Source organism: Schistocerca nitens, chromosome 7 (assembly GCF_023898315.1).
Source record: "Schistocerca nitens isolate TAMUIC-IGC-003100 chromosome 7, iqSchNite1.1, whole genome shotgun sequence".
Lineage (NCBI taxonomy): Eukaryota > Metazoa > Arthropoda > Insecta > Orthoptera > Acrididae > Schistocerca > Schistocerca nitens.
The window spans coordinates 74,985,830-75,003,717 of NC_064620.1; the positions used below are offsets into that span (position 1 = coordinate 74,985,830).

General features: G+C 45.3%; 1 protein-coding gene across 1 annotated transcript in view; it reads right to left on the reverse strand.

Moving 5' to 3' along the window:
* The window catches only part of LOC126195479 (KH domain-containing, RNA-binding, signal transduction-associated protein 3-like), a 580,765-nt gene that overhangs the window by 69,182 nt on the left and 493,695 nt on the right, over nucleotides 1-17,888 (reverse strand). Inside the window, exon 4 of the mRNA XM_049934109.1 lies at nucleotides 10,958-11,356. Within this exon, the coding sequence (XP_049790066.1) occupies nucleotides 10,958-11,356 (399 nt within the window). The remainder of the gene's footprint in view (nucleotides 1-10,957; nucleotides 11,357-17,888) is intronic.

The following is a 17,888-nucleotide window of genomic DNA, read 5'->3' on the forward strand; positions in this document are numbered from 1 at the left end:
TTCTAAAATGCAACCACAGTTCATTATGCAAAATTAGGTACTGTGTAGATGACAAGGTTCAGGCCACATATCATGGCACTTCAGCAATGAGGGAAGAAGAACTACAAGAGGTTCACCATCACATGTTAGCAAGAGATGCAGGGCGAAGAACAGATTGTAGACTAGCTGAAAAATTATCGGTGGAGGATGCGACGACAGGATATTGACCAATATGCAATGAATTGTGTGCAATTCATCAGCCATCGACAAACATGACTTTAAAAGTTAACGTAGACATCTAAGCCATTTGAAATAGTGAAGACGGATATTTTGGGTCCATTTAACCAGACACTGGCATGTAACACGTACACGGTAACCTTCACAGACCACGTTTCACATCTCTCTCTCTCTCTCTCTCTCTCTTTCTCTCTCTCTCTCTCTGTGTGTGTGTGTGTGTGTGTGTGTGTGTGTGTGTGTGTGTGTGTGTGTGTGTGTGTGTGTTTTACCTGACGCTTTTCTGTGCCACTATGCTCTCTGAAGGAAATGTGTGGTTTTCTTTTCATTATGTTACCAGTAATGGGCGCCTGAAGCATTAAAAAACCTTGCTCCATCATTTAACCTGGTGTGTGTGTGTGTGTGTGTGTGTGTGTGTGTGTGTGTGTGTGTGTGGGTGGGTGGGTGTGAGTGCAATGAATAAATGTGGCTTTTCGTGAAAGTAGCCAGTAGCTTTGTATCTGCTGCAGCAGTTTTTCTCTGGGGCTCCAGTTTGCCAATAGCAATAGTGGAAATAGAAACGCAAAATGTCATGCAGGGCCGGCCGGTGTGGCCGAGCGGTTCTAGGCGCTTCAGTCTGGAACGGCGCGACCGCTACGGTCCTACGTCCGAATCCTGCCTCGGGCATGGATGTGTGTGATGTCCTTACGTTAGTTAGGTTTAAGTAGTTCTAAGTTCTAGGGGACTGATAACCTCAAATGTTAAGTCCCATAGCGCTCAGAGCCATTTTTTTTTGTCATGCAGGGCCATCAGAGACAGTGCGACAGTGGGTAAAAGACGTAAGTTGGCAGGTAGCGACAATCGCATTTTTGGTGGCTTTTCACACGACAGGTGAGCGGAAATGGTTAATAATTTTGTGTGGAGAGGGCTCTTACTGTTCTGCTGGTGGTTGTTAAGTACAGACTGGTCTGTGGCCAGTCTACAGAAGAAAGTATTCCAGTTACTCAGTGGTTGAATTTTAATAATTTTATTTCCATTCTTTGGTTGTCAGTTTTAATCATACTAGTTGTTATATTAACACTTTTGAGGAAAGATTTAAGATCAATCCTGAGATTTTTAAATAAGAATGCACTATGTAAGAGTGCACTATACTTCATGTGTATGGTAGAACAAACAGACAGGTCCACAGATTGGTAGTGTAGTGATTTCATTCTCAATGTACCGAATAAACATTCTCAATGTAACGGATAAATTTACGAATTGTAATTATGATTGGTTAGTTGGTTTAAAAAAGGGGGAGGGGGAGGGACCACACTGCTAGGTCATCGGTCCCTCATTCCGATTAAAATAATTCCACAAGGGTGGGAGTATGATAATCGAGACATACAAACCCCAACTGGAAGAAAGGAGACCCCACAAGAATGACACAAGAGCAACAAACACTAAAATGGATAAAATTGGACAAGAAAACCACAGAGATGCAAGAAACATGTGGAAGGGATCAGAAGAAGAGAGCAGATTACCATGGCTGGCTGGCTGGCCATGACAATAAAAAGGAGAAGCCAGCCACTCAGCAACATATTAAAACCTCCACGAATAAAGCACTAGGGTGGAGGACACAAAGGGACAAAGGACATGCGCAAAATGCTCAAATGATAAAATCCACCCCCACGAATAAAATGAAAAACTAAAGCTGCTGTTGAGGCACCATCACCAAACACCAAAGGTAGGGTGCTGGGAAAGTTAAAAGTTCACCGCAGAACGGCTGAAAGTGGGGAGTCCAGAAAGAGGGGCACGACTGTCATTTATGAGCCACAGCGACAATGAGGTGTGACCTCACGACGAAGAAGGTAACCATGAATTAGCTACATAAGGCCAATGCAGAGCTGGCAGAGGCCAACTGATAATTTGTGAGAGGACTGTATGGAAGACTTCCACACATTCATAGTCTCCTCAATAACACGCAGTTTGTTGTGCTTACTGTTACGCCATTCCGTCTCCCAAAGCCAAAAAACCCTGCGGCATAAGAGAGAATGCACGTCAGTTTTGGAGATGCTCATCTCCAGTAGCGGTTTCTGCGTAGCCTTTTTAGCCAGCCTGTCAGCAAGTTAGTTGCCTGGGATTCCGACGTGTCCTGGGGTCCACACAAACACCACTGAATGACGGGACCATTCCAGGGCAAAAATGGGATCCTGAATGGACGCTGCCACAGGATGGTGAGTGTAGCACTGGTCGATAGCTTGTAGGCTGCTCAAGGAGTTAGTACATAGGAGAAATGACTCACCAGGGCCTGAGCGGATGTGCTTAAGAGCACGAGATATGGCCGCTAGCTCTTCAGTGAAAACACTGCACCCATCTGGCAAGGAATGATGATCAATATGTTCTCCATAAACATACGCAAAGCCTACGTGACCATCGAGCCATCGAGGTGTACGTGAATGGACCTCGAGGAGAGGTGGTATCAGGAAGGATTCCAGTTCAGATAGGACAGAACGCACGTGAACCGCAATCTTAAGCCCTGACCTGGGCCGTAGATTCGGGAGATGAACCGCCATGGTTGGGAAAAGGAGACGGTAATTCATATGCGCAGGTGAACTACAAACATGTGTAACCTAACTATCGAGCAGTTGTGCAAGTCTAACCTTCAATGGAGGGACTCTGGCCTCTGGACTCGTTTAAAAAGCTCACGTCACTAGGCGAAAGCCAAAGTGATGCAACTGGGTCGAGTAAACGCAACGCTGGGGGCGCCGCCGAACCACAAACCAGACTCCCATAGTCAAGGTGGGATTTAACAATGGCTCTGTAGAGCTGCAGCAGCATAGAGCGATCTGCACCCTAACTGCTGTTGCTCAGGCAGCGGAGGGCATTGAGGTGCTGCCACCGCTTAAGCTAACAAAAGTGAGGTAGCCAAGTCAATTGGGCGTCGAAACCAGTCCTAAGAATCGGTATGTCTCCACTACAGTGAGTGGATCGACATTAAGGTAAAGTTCTGGTTCTGGATGAACGGTGCGACACCGACAGAAATGCGAGACACACGAACTCGCGGCTGAAAATTGGAAGCCGTGGGATAGAGCCCATGACTGCGTCTTGTGATTGGCTCCCTGTAGGCGCCGCTCAGCAACCCCAGTACTGGAGGAGCAGTACCAAATGCAGAAGCCATCCGCATACAGCGAAGGTGAGACCGATGGCCCTACAGCTGCTGTTAGACTGTTAATAGCCACTAAAAATGGAGAGAGAGTCAATACGGAGCCCCGCAGAATGCCATTGTCCAGAATACGGGGAACTATGGGAGGCACAGACTTGGACATGGAAAGTATGGAGCGACAGCAAGGGTTGGATAAAAATCAGGAGTGGGCCATGGAGACCCTAATCATACAATGTGGCTAGTATGTGATGTCGCCAGGTCGCGTCATATGCTTTATGCCAACGACCAGATGTTGGCGTCTGGAAATGGCTGTTCGGATGGCAGACTCGAGGGAAACAAGATCATCAGTGGTAGAGCGACCATGGCGGAAGCCGCCCTGACATGGATACAGTAGGCCACGTGACTCCAGGACCCAACCCAACCGCTGACACACCATATGTTCCAACAGCTTACAAAGAAAGGTGGTGAGGCTGATGGGCTGGTAGCTACCCACATCAAGCGGGTTTTGCCCATGTTTGAGCACCGGAATGATGGTGCTCTCCCGCCATTGCGATGGAAAGACGCCATCGCACCAAATCCGGTTGAAGATGACGAGGATATGTCGATTGTAGTCAGATGAGAGATGTTTAATCAGCTGACTGTGGATCCAATACAGCCCAGGAGCTGTGTCGGAGCAACGTTAACGGCACTGAGGAGCTCACACTCTGTAAATGGTGCGTTATAGGATTAACTGTGGGGTGTAGTGAACGAGAGGACTTTCCTTTCCATCTGACGTTTGAGGGTGGGAATGGCTGGGGGTAGTTCTCCAACGCAGAGGCTCGAGCATAGTGCTCAGCGAAGTGCTCGGCAATCGCGTTTGCGTCCGTAGATAACACGCCACTGACGTTAATGCCAGGAACACCTGTGGGGTCTGGTACCCAAAAAGACGTCTGATCTTCGTCCAGACTTGGGAAGGTGACGTATGGCACACAATAGTCGTCATTTACCTCTCCCAACACAGCTGTTTCCGTCATTTTATAAGCTGGCGAACGCGGGCACGGAGCTGCATAAAGGCTATTAGGTGCACTAGAGAAGGGTGCCATTTAAGTCGCTGTAGACCTCGCCGACGCTCTTTAATTGCCTCAGCGACTTTCAGGGACCACCAAGGGACTGTCTTGCGCCAGGGTCAACCTAAAGAACGAGGATTCGCGTTTTCCACCGCAGAAGCGCCCATTGCAGTGACCTGCTAAAAGACATGATCCATGACACCATGTGGGGGAGATGCAGATGTGAAGGCTTCCCAGTCTGACTTCCTTAAAGCCCATCTGGGTAGGCGTCCGTGAGCATGACACCAGGGGAGTGACAGGAAGATGGCGAAGTAGCCACTACCACACAAATTGTCATATGCTCTCCAGATGGGAGAAGGAAAGTACTGCAAACTGAGAGATCAATAGACGAATATGTGCCGTATTGAAATGTGTAGTGGCCGCAGTATTTAAGAGGCAGAGGTCGAGTTGTGACAGTAAATTTTCGACCCCTCTACCTCGGCCAGTAAGAATGGAGCGACCACCCAAGGGGTTATGCGCAATAAAATCTCCTAAAAGTAGGAAAGGTATACATTGCAGACAGTTATTTTCTGCGTCGTCCTTATCCTGACAGCCACAGCTTCAACAGGGTTTTGAACGGCCACAGGTTCGCTACATACCGAGTTCAGGACATAGACGCAAACTCCAACTGAAACTCTAGTATAGTTGCTACGGTTCCTGTAGTATCTCTTATAGCCACAAAGGGCAGAGGTCCACAATGCCGAGAACCCGGTTTCCTGGAGGGCAATGCAGAAAGCAAATGGCTCTGAACACTATGGGACTTAACATCTGTGGTCATCAGTCCCCTAGGACTTAGAACTACTTAAACCTAACTAACGTAAGCACATCAAACACACACATCCATGCGAGCAGGATTCGAAACTGCGACCGTAGCGGTCACGCGGTTCCAGACTCAAGCACCTAGAACCGCTCGGCCACATCGGCCGGCTGCAGAAAGCAGCTGTAGAGCTTAAAAGTTGCCGTACCTCAGCATGGTGGTGGAAAACACCGCCGTAATTTTACTGGAGGATTACGTGATCTTGAGACTGGGAAGACATTACACACTCAATGAGGCAGTTACGCCTCAGGGTCACCTGCTGCCACCAGAGGAGTACCTGTGCGATAGACATCCATTGTGTCTGAGGGTCCAGCGAGATCTATGTCTTCAGTGGGCGCCAGAATCTTCACCTCATCCTCAGTCACAGAGCTTGTAGGTAGTAGTGGTGTGGGTGCCACTGCAGTGACTTGTTTCTTGGGGGTCTTTTTAGGTTTCTCTCGCTGCTCCTTAGGTTTGTCCGGCTTTGAGGGCTTCACTGATTCAGTCTCAGCGATTGAGGAGGACCGTAAAGCACTATGGCTAGCTACCTTTGGTTGCTTCAGCCACTGGTGGGTGTGAGCTTTGCCACTGGTAGGAACCTGGGAAGAGAGTCACCCAAGGGATCCCTTCCTGGTAAGAGGAGCTGAAGAAGACTTACGCTTCTCTGGCTGGGAAGTGGGGACTGACGTCCCCGATGGTGGGGGGGAGCGGTGTTGCTCCTGAAGTAGGTTGTGCAGGACCAACAAGGAGAGAAGTGCCCCCCACCATCAAGGGGGTAAGTGGAGTCTCACGACTCTGAGAGCCAACAGTATGCAGTGGAAAGGAAAATGGGGGAACCGTTGTCATAGCGGCACGTAGGTTGAGTTCATATGCACAGGATGTAGCGTCTCATAATTTCTCTTACTCTCAGTGTATGTCAGGCGGTCCAGGGCCTTGTATTCTATTATTTTTCCTTGTTTCTGGAGAATCCTGTAGTTTGGTGAGCAAGGCTAATGGTGCTCTCCACGGTAGACACAGATGGGAGGTGGGGCACAGGGAGTATTGGGATGTGAAGGACGTCTACAATCCCGACAGATGATGCTGGAAGTGCAGCGAGAATACATATGGCCGAACTTCCAGCACTTAAAGCACCGCATCGGGGGAGCGGTATATGGCTTTAGGTTACAGTGGTAGACCATCACCTTGTCCTTCTCGGGTAATGCGTCACCTTCAAAGGCAAAGATGAAGGCACCGGTGGCAACCTCATTATCCCTCAGACCCCGGTGGACGCGCCGGGCGAAATGAACAACTCGCCGCTCTAGATTGGAGTGCAGCTCATCGTCAGACTGCAAAAGAAGGTCCCAGCTTGTCACAGGCGAGTAGTGCCCGTGACTGGGCAGACGATGCTGTTTTCATCAAGACCGACCCCGACCGCATTTTGGACAAGCCCTCGTCCTACCCAAACTAGTCCTCTAAATGCTCCATAAAAAACTGAGGTTTCACTGACGAGAAAGATTCCCATCAACTTTCGTACACACAACGTACTGGGATGAATAAGCTTTGATGCCATCCTTAGCCTGGCGTTTCTCCCATGGTGTGACTGGGGCGGGGGGGGGGGGGGGGCGGGGACGATTTGGGGTCGTATTTCTCAGCATTGAAGTTAGACCTTGACCGCTTAGAGACTGCTAGTTTGACCATCAGCAAGAGATGACGTACTACGCTTCATGGCGTGTCATCCACCCTAATGCCACCCACTCCGATCAGGGGCCCTCCCCATGGGCGTCAGCCAGCCGCAGCAAAGAACACCTGGCAGGATAGCCATTGCTGGGAGTCCCAATGCCCCAGGGTGATGAGCATCTACTCCTTAGCATACGTGGCGAGTTAACGGCGCAGGCATCAGCAGAGCGATCCCTGTGTGGTCATGGGGCTACAACCAACAGGGTAAATGGCGGCCCACCAAAACGGACTGGTTACTATGCTGGATATCAGAAGCAAACGAACTAAGAATTCCATTATCGTCGACAGCGCAGAAAGTGATACTGCACAGAGGGTATAAGAAAACGTACCCAGCAGGGTGGCCTCGCCCAACAACTGGAGAATGAGCGGAAGACCAGATCCACGTCGACAAAGGACGTGAGAGGTCTCAGCGCATGACTGACACAATGCACCAGTAAGGCGCCCTTCCCCAATTGGCTCGCTCTTCGGCAAAATTTTTAAAACTGGAGGTCCAACCCTACAGGGGACCATGATATAAAGGTCGAAACGTGTGAGACTCCTTTTAGTCGCCTCTTACAACAGGCAGGAATACCTCAGGCCTATTCTAACACCCTGATTCGCAGTAGGTGTAATATGAGACGTAATTTTAGAGTATATTGAGTTTTCTGAACTTGAAAGTCAATGGCTTTGTGCAGTCTATTGTAGCGTGAATGCCTGTTATTCGATAACCTGCAGTGAATGTGTACACCCAATCAGCTAGTCAATGTTACGCAAAACATATTCCAAATTTCTATTCTAATCTTCTGTCGGGTTTCTTAACCACAGTAAAATGTCCTGCATTTTCCAATCAATCAGAAGGAAGGAAGATTAGAGTCTAACATCCCGTCAATTGGAGGAGACCCCATCAATCAGTACCAACTGGAGGAGACCAATCAATCAGTACATTGATCTGTAGTGTGGAATTAATATCTGCACAGTCAAATTATTTTTTTTGCTACAAGAATTGAGTTGGTTAGCAGACTTCCTCCATTTGTGAAACATGATCACATTTAGTTCATCCTTTCATTAACTTCCCAAAATATGCTCCCACATTGTTTGTAATCCTTGCTATATTTCTGTAAATTTTGTCTAAGCTGTACCTCAAGGTCTTCTTTGTTTGTACTGTGCCATATGAACACTGTGTTCATCAGCCCAAGTAGTATCTCAGAACACTCTGTAATTTTACATGTATGTAGATGAGCCAGTCGTCCACCTAGAATTAGTACAAGGTAAGGTGAATTTGTCTGAGAAAACGTGTGGCCCTAGGGTGGAGAGTGCCTCGTGACAGACTGAGCAGGCCACTGCGGCCATTACTTGCAAGCCAGATGTGTCAGCAAAGGACCAGATGTGGGTTAATCCCAGTATGGAGAATTTTGGCAAGAGACAATGCTCAAAGAAATAGCAGCGTCAATCTTAAAGACAGTTACATTATGGCTCTTTGAGAGAGTATAACAATTTACAGTATTATATTAACGTAAATCTAAATACATGAGCAATCCCAGAAAAATGAGGCGCATCCAGCGACACAAGAATAATTTCAGTACCTTTAGAACTATACAAATTAATATTGAACAGTGAATGAACAATTTCACAATGAACCTATGAATTAACAAATTTTAAACGCTATGTGAGATTTCAACATCCAGTATCTCAGATAACAGCTATCATCCTGGACAGCTATGTATGTGTATCTATTTTATTTTTGATTAATTACACCGTTTATATCTTTTTATTATGGAAATGTTTGCGAGAACATCGTATTCTCCACATTTACATAGCAAATGAACACAGCATCAATACCTCATATTTTGTCATACTTGTGCATTTATTTAATGAACAGTTTACTATTTTGCCAGTAGCTTTATTAAAGTGTCGATAGCAAGTGCTATTAAAGAAGTGTGTTAATTTAAAAGTGGTCAAATTCATGTGTTAGTGGACACCACAATTCAACAGAGAATGAAAAGACACTTCTGTCAAGATGGAATTATTGTTTCAGGGTGTATACGCCGACAAGGAAAATAAATTCCACTATTTTTCCCGGATTTCCCCATTAATAATGCACTTTCAAATGGTGCAAATGGCTCTGAGCACTATGGGACTCAACTGCTGTGCTCATAAGTCCCCTAGAACTTAGAACTACTTAAACCTAACTAACCTAAGGACAGCACACAACACCCAGCCATCACGAGGCAGAGAAAATCCCTGACCCCACCGGGAATCGAACCCGGGAACCCGGGCGTGGGAAGCGAGAACGCTACCGCACGACCACGAGATGCGGGCAATGCACTTTCTCCCGGGTGAAAATACACTTTTTCCGTGTTAAGTGACAGTATACTTTTCCTCGGAACTGTAAAACTTATCAGTCCTTTGATTACAGTTTTATACACCAGCATAGAATTTCCTGGCACTTTAGAAAACGAAACCCAGGGAAAAAAACACTTTTTGGGAAGACATTTCATGCACAGCAACATGTACACTGCCTATTTTCGTATTACGAAAGTATAAATTCAAATTCCACCAAACATCGCATGTTACTTTCCGAAGCATTGAAATCGAGATTGCGATGCGCTTTTGTAAGCGTCATAGCTCATGTCACATGATCTCGCCAGCGGATAACAGTGGGTATTCAGAGCATAGGACATGTAGTCAGCCAATAGCAACATCACTGTTATGTAGCGCGAACATACAAATAAGGAAAAATTAATGGTTTAAATTAACATGCATAGCCTTGCTACAAGAAAAGAAAAGCCTTCACATATAATATTGGTCTCTAAGATTAATAAGCTGCAAGAGAAGCTAAGCTTTCACATATAATGTTGATCTTTTTTGCGTGTGTTACACTTTAAGACACATCACATAAATGTGCCAGTAAAATTTTTGACGACGACATGAATGTCTGATGTTCTGGGCTGGAAATTCTTCTAAATAGTCGTCCTCAAAGAGTTGATTTTTATATGAGAGTCAAACGCTCTGTAATTTAAGAAATTCGTATTACATTCTCGCACATAGTTCATCTTGCGTAAAAGGAAATTTACTTTGAAAGTAACGCTTTTCAAACAACCATCGCAATATTTTCCCACGACCTGTTAGAAATAGGTTCGTTTCAGCAATTGCCGGAGAGCGCCAGGTAACAGATCCGTTAGATAAAATGAAATAGGCTTGCCTAATATTGCAGCAATTGTAACACACCAAATAAATGTCACTGTTTTGGAACAAATGGTTATTTTTACAACACGACAGAACACAATTCACGAAGTACCAATATCAAAATGCCTATTACGCCTACTACAAGCAAAGCGGAATTCTAGTCAAAGCACAGACTGTTTGACTGCAGGATCACAGCTGCAGGTTATTATTTGCTGCAAATTAGCTGCGAGGCATGAAAGCAGATGTGCACGGCTCGACCCTATGACTACATCGAGCTATTCTTGGAGCACTGGCTACAGGTCGGCTATAGCTACAGCAACAACTGCCCCGGGAATGGGCCGCCTCCCTCTCTGTGGTACAGCACCTAGTTCACTTTTCTTCTCAATAGCCATTTCGTTTCGTACGGAAAACTTCAACCTTGTTAACCCTTTATACCAACAGTCTCTTCATATAAGAAATCGACACGTGTCGCCAAGCAACAAACAGCATATTGACATCAAAAGGAAATATTTCGCTTTATGGCTAATTACACCGCCTTATTTTCGCTTGGTGGAAGAAAGTGGAACAACTATTTTGTTCATCATACTCCGCGAGTGCACCGATTAATGAACATACCTACGATGTTCCAGCGTCCTGCGACGTATACAGCCCGCATTGCAGCACTCTGAACACCCTCTGTTTATAATAGCCATCCCGCCCCTGGAACAGCTGGCTGCATCACCAATAATGCCGGGCTATACTGCAATATTGCTGTGTGTTGCAGCCACATTGCAGCAATAAAATGGTGCACTCCCACCACTTTAAATAAAATTACTGACTAAACATAAATGATGATGTCAAATTTAAAGAATTTCTTACAGGGTTATGGTTGCGTCCAGCGGCGGCGGCGGCGGCGGCGGCTGCGGCAGCGTCGTGCGCGGCTAAACCCTGTTTCGCTTGGTACGGGCTGCCGCCCAGCAGGGGTTGACTAGGCAACAGTACCTTCCGTCCTGCGGCGGCGGCAGCTGCGGCGGCGGCGGCGTCTTGGACGCGCACGCCCGGCTCGCCGGACACGGTCTGGATGAGCTCCATCTCGCGCATCTGCTCCTGCCGGATCTCGTCGTTCGAGTCGGGGATGAGGTACTTGCGCAGCTCTGCCAGAGCGTACGCTATGCGGGCGTGCGCCTCGGCGGGGGGCGCGAACGCCGCTATCTCCACGTGCAGGTCATCGCTCAGGTGAGCATACTTTGGGTCCTTCGACGCTCGAAGCTCCTCTTCCTGTGGAAACACGAAACAAACAAACGATCGAGAAGTTGGCTAAATGGAGGAACACCCTGCAGAAATATTAACTTATCGTGGTTGGCTTTACAGTCACTTAAAGCTTTTAAAAGGACATGGTAGTCGCCACTGACTGTAGAAATTATTTATATTGATTATCGCAATTACGACCTAGTGGTGTATTGTAGGCTCAGTTTTAATGCAAACAATGTACAAGAACAGTGGTTTGTTGCGATTTATGTCATAGATGGCTCTGGTACGACAACATGTAGCCTTGTCAGAGTGTTTTTAAAGTTTGACATGTGCTAAAGCACAGTCTTTTGCAGTGTACCATTTGATAATCGCCTGCAGGCAAAAACTGTAATAGTGAAAATAAATAAATTCTACAGAGGCCTTTTAAAAACCCTGCATAAAGTACGAGTTCAACAAAGACTTAACATTCTGGCTTAAAACAAGCATGATTAACGTCTTCATTGAGTCTGCAAGAAACGATGGCGTGACGGTATGTCTTCGAGTGCAGCGACTGACATTGCGGTACCACAAGTCTGCTAATTACCCACAGCATCCATCTTACGACCGAATATTTACGTCGTATATAAAGTTATTTGGGCTCATATGCTTTAAAATGTTGTGGCTCGCTGGATCACTGGTAAAATACGGATCCTAAGATATCTAGTTCGATCTCGAGGCAGTCCTAGGGTTTTTATCTATCATACACCACATCTTTCACCTCTGGCAATGTTTGTTAATGTGAAAAACGCCGAGCCGCACCTGGCTCGGAGACCACTTTAAATTTTATATTCCCCATTGTTTGAGTTAAGTCAGTTCGCAGGTTGGAGGAACGCAGCGGCATACCACCTCCAACGGGACCAGGCCTAGCAAAGCAAATGGAGTTCAAACCAACTTTCGAGATGGTCATAACATTACTATATTTGATAATAACGGTGGGAGAACAAACGTTTCGCTGCCTTATGAGATAAAGATAATTTTGAGTAACAAGATAGTCTGAAAACCATACGGGCCAGAAAAATATCACAATCAAACACGCGATTCGACGTATGGAGAACTATATCTTCGAGGCACTGTGCTGTTGTCTTGTATGACTGCATGAAAAAGGAATATTTCGACTAAGAAATATTTTGGTAAAGGTCCAACGATACGTCTGTATGTATCGTATAATACTTAGAGACTGTATCATTAACGCCTGGCTCCAAAAAAAAAAAAAAAGCCTACACCACAGTGCAATAAAACGCATCATTTAGTATTTCACTGAAGTACGTGGGTGAGGTTTCGGCATGTTCTAAACATTACCACACAAAATAATTTTTCGTGAAAAACCACGTTATGTCCAGTCCATTTATCCAGCTTCTACGTCTAGCAGGACATGGGAATCTATCCTCTTAACTCTGAAATTGAATCTGAGCCATCACCAACCACTACGTACTTGGTTAAAAAGTTGGAATATTTTAGACACGTGTTCTCCCAGCAGCTCTTCTGATACGTCTAACGCCTTATCAGACTTTCCCACTTTAAAAGTAGTATCGAATAGTGAAACACTGGCTGTGAGAAAACCGGAACGGAAGAGAATCGAAGCATTTGAGATGTGGTGCTCCAGAAGAATGTTGAAAATTAGGTGGACTGACAAAGTAAGAAATGAAGAGATTCTCCGCAGGATCGGCGAGGAAGGGAATATATGAGAAGCACTGACAGGAAGAAGGGACAGAATGATAGGACATCTGCTGATACATCAGGGATGACTTCCATGGTACTAGAGAGAGCTGTAGAAGGTAAAAACTGAACAGGAGGACACAAATGGGAATACAGCTAACAAATAATTGAGGACGTAGGTTAGAAAGTATCGACTATGAACCTTTGAATCGCCTCAGCAACTAGGTAGTTCTGATGAAAATATAAAAGCCAGTTCAGTGCTTTAACGGTAAAATAACTTAATATCATGTTGCAAGAACGCGGCTAGAGGCTGTTCATTCACATTAACGTAAGGATTATTTCTGGAAACTGAGTGCTTTACTCCTGAAGTAATGAAATCAAACTAATTTTAACAACTCATGTGCCGAACTTCACTAACAGATTATACTTAGTGTGGGGTATTTTTCTGAACAGATGGTTATGAACCAATACAACTTCGTGATTTAACCCGTCAAAACGATATAACGTTAAATGTGTATGTCTTCGTGTCTAGAAGAACGACTTGTCTATTTCAATATAAAGGAAAACGTAGCTGCAGTGTTTCACTATTACTTCTCATGAAACAAATTCGAAAAGAAATGAGGGTCGCGTTTAATGTCCCGTCGAGGACGAAGTCATTACACGCGGAGAAAAATTCAAATTGACAATGGTGGAGGTGGAAATTCGCCTTACCGGCTTCAAAGGAAGCGCCAAGGAATTCGTTTAATTCGATGTGGTGAGATTATCGAAAACTTTCATCTGGATGGTCTGGTGGAGATTCGATTTCTCTCTTCCCAACGCGAGCGCAGTGCATTAACCACTGCGCCCCCTCAGCCGGTAACGAAATCAAGAAACAGAGAATCAATGAAGTACGATATGGCATAACGATTGCTGCACAGATACAAATAACGCCCATGTACCGTTCACACATATAAGTCAATATTTTAGTACGTGTAACCTTAAACAGAATCAAAAGGAGCTCTTTAAGATCAGGCATATGTTCATCAAATATTCTGTAGAGTTCAATGAAAAACATTTTAACAGGGTTAACTACTCAGCTCAAAGACAAAAATGTTACTTCTATCAGCATTCACGAAATTCTTCACCTCAGCAATTCGTCGTAAAACTGAAGAATGGAGATCTGCGAAACGCTGTTCGTGGGAAACGGTATAACGAGAATCCTTTGCTTCCAGTACAGTCACTGTTGTTTTTAGCCAGTGGTACATGGCAAAGTGGAAAGGTCTATTAATCATTCAGGGAAGCGAACAAAGTACTTACGTGAGAAAATATTTTTTAAATTATTTCTGAGGTCATGTGGAACTCAATAATTGCTGGAACTACCTCAAACGCAATGATACAAACGAAGATAAAAATTTATTTCCATCTGTATGTTCAAAATCAGTTTACGGGCGAAAAGAAAAATCAGTTTAACAATCCACCATAGGTCGCACTCTGATAATCGACACTCGGCGGGTGAACGGAAGTCGAAAATGAAGGGACAACAATTTTGGCTCAGGTGCCAACAGTCACTCTTTTCCCAGAAAATCAGGGTCAAAGCTTCATTGCCACTTTATCAGCATTTTTGCGCAGTGTGTATCTAGATGAGATGGTAGCGCAGCGGATAGCACGGCTACGAATTTTTGCGCCCTGTGTTCAAAACCACGTGGAAGTACGTGAATCAGTATTTTTTGTGACATCGTGCAATACAAAGGAATTCTTGATAAAAGAACTCAGCATTTCAAATATTATTAAAAACATCTTTCACCAACACAATTTACACGGAATTACACTTTCTAGAATACTGTTGCTATCAGTATCTGCCTCTTATAAGTCAGTGGCAAATTTTGTCCTCGAGTCCAACAAGTTATGTAAAAATGAAACCGTTTCTGTACACTACTGATTCGTGGGGTGGGCATAGTCACTGTGCAGACAGCTCATGTGGATACACGTGCGCCAGCGGACTGATGCGGTAGTGTTAAAACATTGACTATCATTTGTTCGCAAACTATTGAATGTTGGCAACTTAGCCACAAACTGGTGACCCTTTATTTTCACCTTTCTTTCACCATGACAAGTTCGACTGTACCACAGGGCTACGTATGGCGGGTTCCCCCTTGATAACATACGTTCACAAAACGCATCATAGGGCTCAGCATTCAAAAGTTGTAACTTGTTTCCTATCGAATAAATATTTAATACCGTATCCTCGGAGAAAGCACATCATGGAAAACACAATATGGTCGGCTAGCTAACCACACTTACAGTTTTGAAGCTAGCTACCAGGAGGAGGAAAGAACGGTACATCACAAAGCGTTGATTCAGGCAATGAACAACTGTTTCAGCTGCCTACAGTTTTCAACCTCGCGGGCGGGACAGTAAAGCACTGGGTGAGTATCCCGTCTGTTGCCAACTGTCTCCATGAGTTCCGTAACCAGGCCGACGCGTGGCGCAGCGAGGCTCGTTTACAAAGCCCCAGTTCTGGCAGCGACGGCGGGATGCAGGATGCTTACGTTTCGCAACCAGTAGTTAAATAAACGTCAGCCTGCTGGCGTGCCGCCCACGTGGACGTTTTCGTCACCTACTAGGCAATAAATAACGCACTAGTTCGCTTCCTTGTTTAATGACCGAGACAGAGTGATTTCTATTACACATGTTTCAAACTTCAAAGGAAAAAGATGCCACAAAAGAGGCCAAATTGCTCCACGGACGTCAAATTAAGATTGCGCAATGGAACAATTGTGTCATTCACAATTACTTAAAGCAATAAGCTGGACGCATGCTCTTCGATTACCTTACTATTAAAAGTGGTTAGGATTCACAAAATTGACCAGCCATTTGTCCACAATTTCGTGGAAAAGAGTTACGTCACCGTTATGAAATTCGAATACGGTATTACATCTCGCGATTGATCAGCGTTGTAGAAATTCACATACGTACTTTAGTTAGTACGCGTTGTGAGTGTGTGTGTGCGTGTGTGTGTGTGCGTGTGTGTGTGTGTGTGTGTGTGTTTTTCAGCTCGTGGATCACGTCTTCTGCTAGTACATCATGTTTACATACATCAAAATTTTATTACCTACGCCCCTGAGAAACGCCTACCACATGCAAGGAAGGCAGCAGGCGCGCTCGTTACCCACTCCCGGCGCGGAAAGGTAGCAATATTACACATGTACGATCTAGCAGAGAAAACGTCGGAAACTCCGTAAGGCTATTCGCAGCCGATGCGGTTGACTGCAAGAAGGTAACAACGCCAAAAAAACTGTAGCGATTTGCAAGAGGACCTTCAGAGGATTGAAGAATGGTGCAGGAACCGACTTTGAGCGTTAACGTCAAGGAACATAATGTACTGCGTATACGTAGGACAAAAAATCCACTTCTGCACAGTTACACTATAGACGACAAATTGCTGGAAACAATGTCTACCGCAAAATATCTCAGAGTAAGCGTCCAGATAGACCTTATGTGGAATCACCATATAAAACAAATAGCAGGAAAATCAGATGCTAGACTGAGATTCAAAGAAATTATTTCACGGAAATCTAACTCATCTTCGAAGGAAGTGACTTAACAAAACATTTGTTCGGCCGATTCTTGAGTATTGCTCACAGCTCTGGAACGATTACCAGGTATGAGGGGGAGGGGGAAGAAGGAGGGAGGGGTGGGGAGAGAGAGAGAGAGAGAGAGAGATGCAACGAAGAGCAGAGAGTTTCGTCGCAAGGTCTTTTAGTTTACGCGAGACGGTTTGCTCTAGAAAGAGTCCGACGATGTGTTATCTCTTCCCACACACATCTCGCGAAAAGACTGTAACGAGAAAATTTGAGATATTAGAGCTAATATGGAGGTTTACCGACAATCTTTTTTTCTGACACGCCATTCATGAATGGAACAGGGAAGGGGAGATCAGAATAAGGCAGCGTAAGGACCCTTCGCCACACACCGTCAAGCTGAAACTTCCTGGCAGATTAAAACTGTGTGCAGGACCGAGACTCGACCTCGACACCTTTGCCATTCGCGGGCAAGTGCTCTACCGACTGAGCTATCCAAGGTCGACTCATGCCCTGTCCTCACAGCTTTACTTTCATCGGTACCTCATCTCCTACCTTCCGAGCTTCACACAAGCTCTCCTGCGAACCTTCCAAGACTAGGGCTCCTGGAAGAAAGGGTACTGCGGAGTGCTAGTCTTGCAAGGTTCGCAGGAGAGCTTCTGTGAAGTCTGGAATGCAGGAGACGAGGTAGTGGAGGAAGTAAAGCTGCGAGGGCGGGGTGTGAGACGTGCTTGGGTAACTCAGTTGGTGGAATACTTGCCCGCAAAAGGCAAAGGTCCCGACTTCGAGTCTCGGTCCGGCAAAAAGTTTTAATCTGCCAGGAGGTTTCCTATCAGCACACACTCCGCTGCAGTGTGGAAATTTCTTTCTGACACCATCAGAACTGCCGTATACGTATATCAAGCGTGCAAACGAAATTCGATTCGTTATTCTTAGATTTAAACAAGAAATATTTCCTAGAAATAAATATTTCCAAAACACCAAATGAGAAGAACCATTATGATTGTTTCTTCTTCCTTCTAATGTCAACCAGTTACACGAATTTAAAGCTTTTTTCTCGTCTTGGTGGTATCGAGCTACACAACAGCTGTCGTTTTTCGGGAGTCCATGGGAATTAGTAACTATTCGTTTCGTGTACATACAACTTCTGTTTCTGTCCATATCAAGTCTACATAGGAAGCCCGTGGTAAATGTTGTGGAAACGTGATTATATGGGTTGTGGTAGGTAGGTGTCAAAACCGATATCGTTAAAGAATTTCGAGAACGTGTTCGCCTGCGGTAATTTGTTCCAAAAGCACGCATTG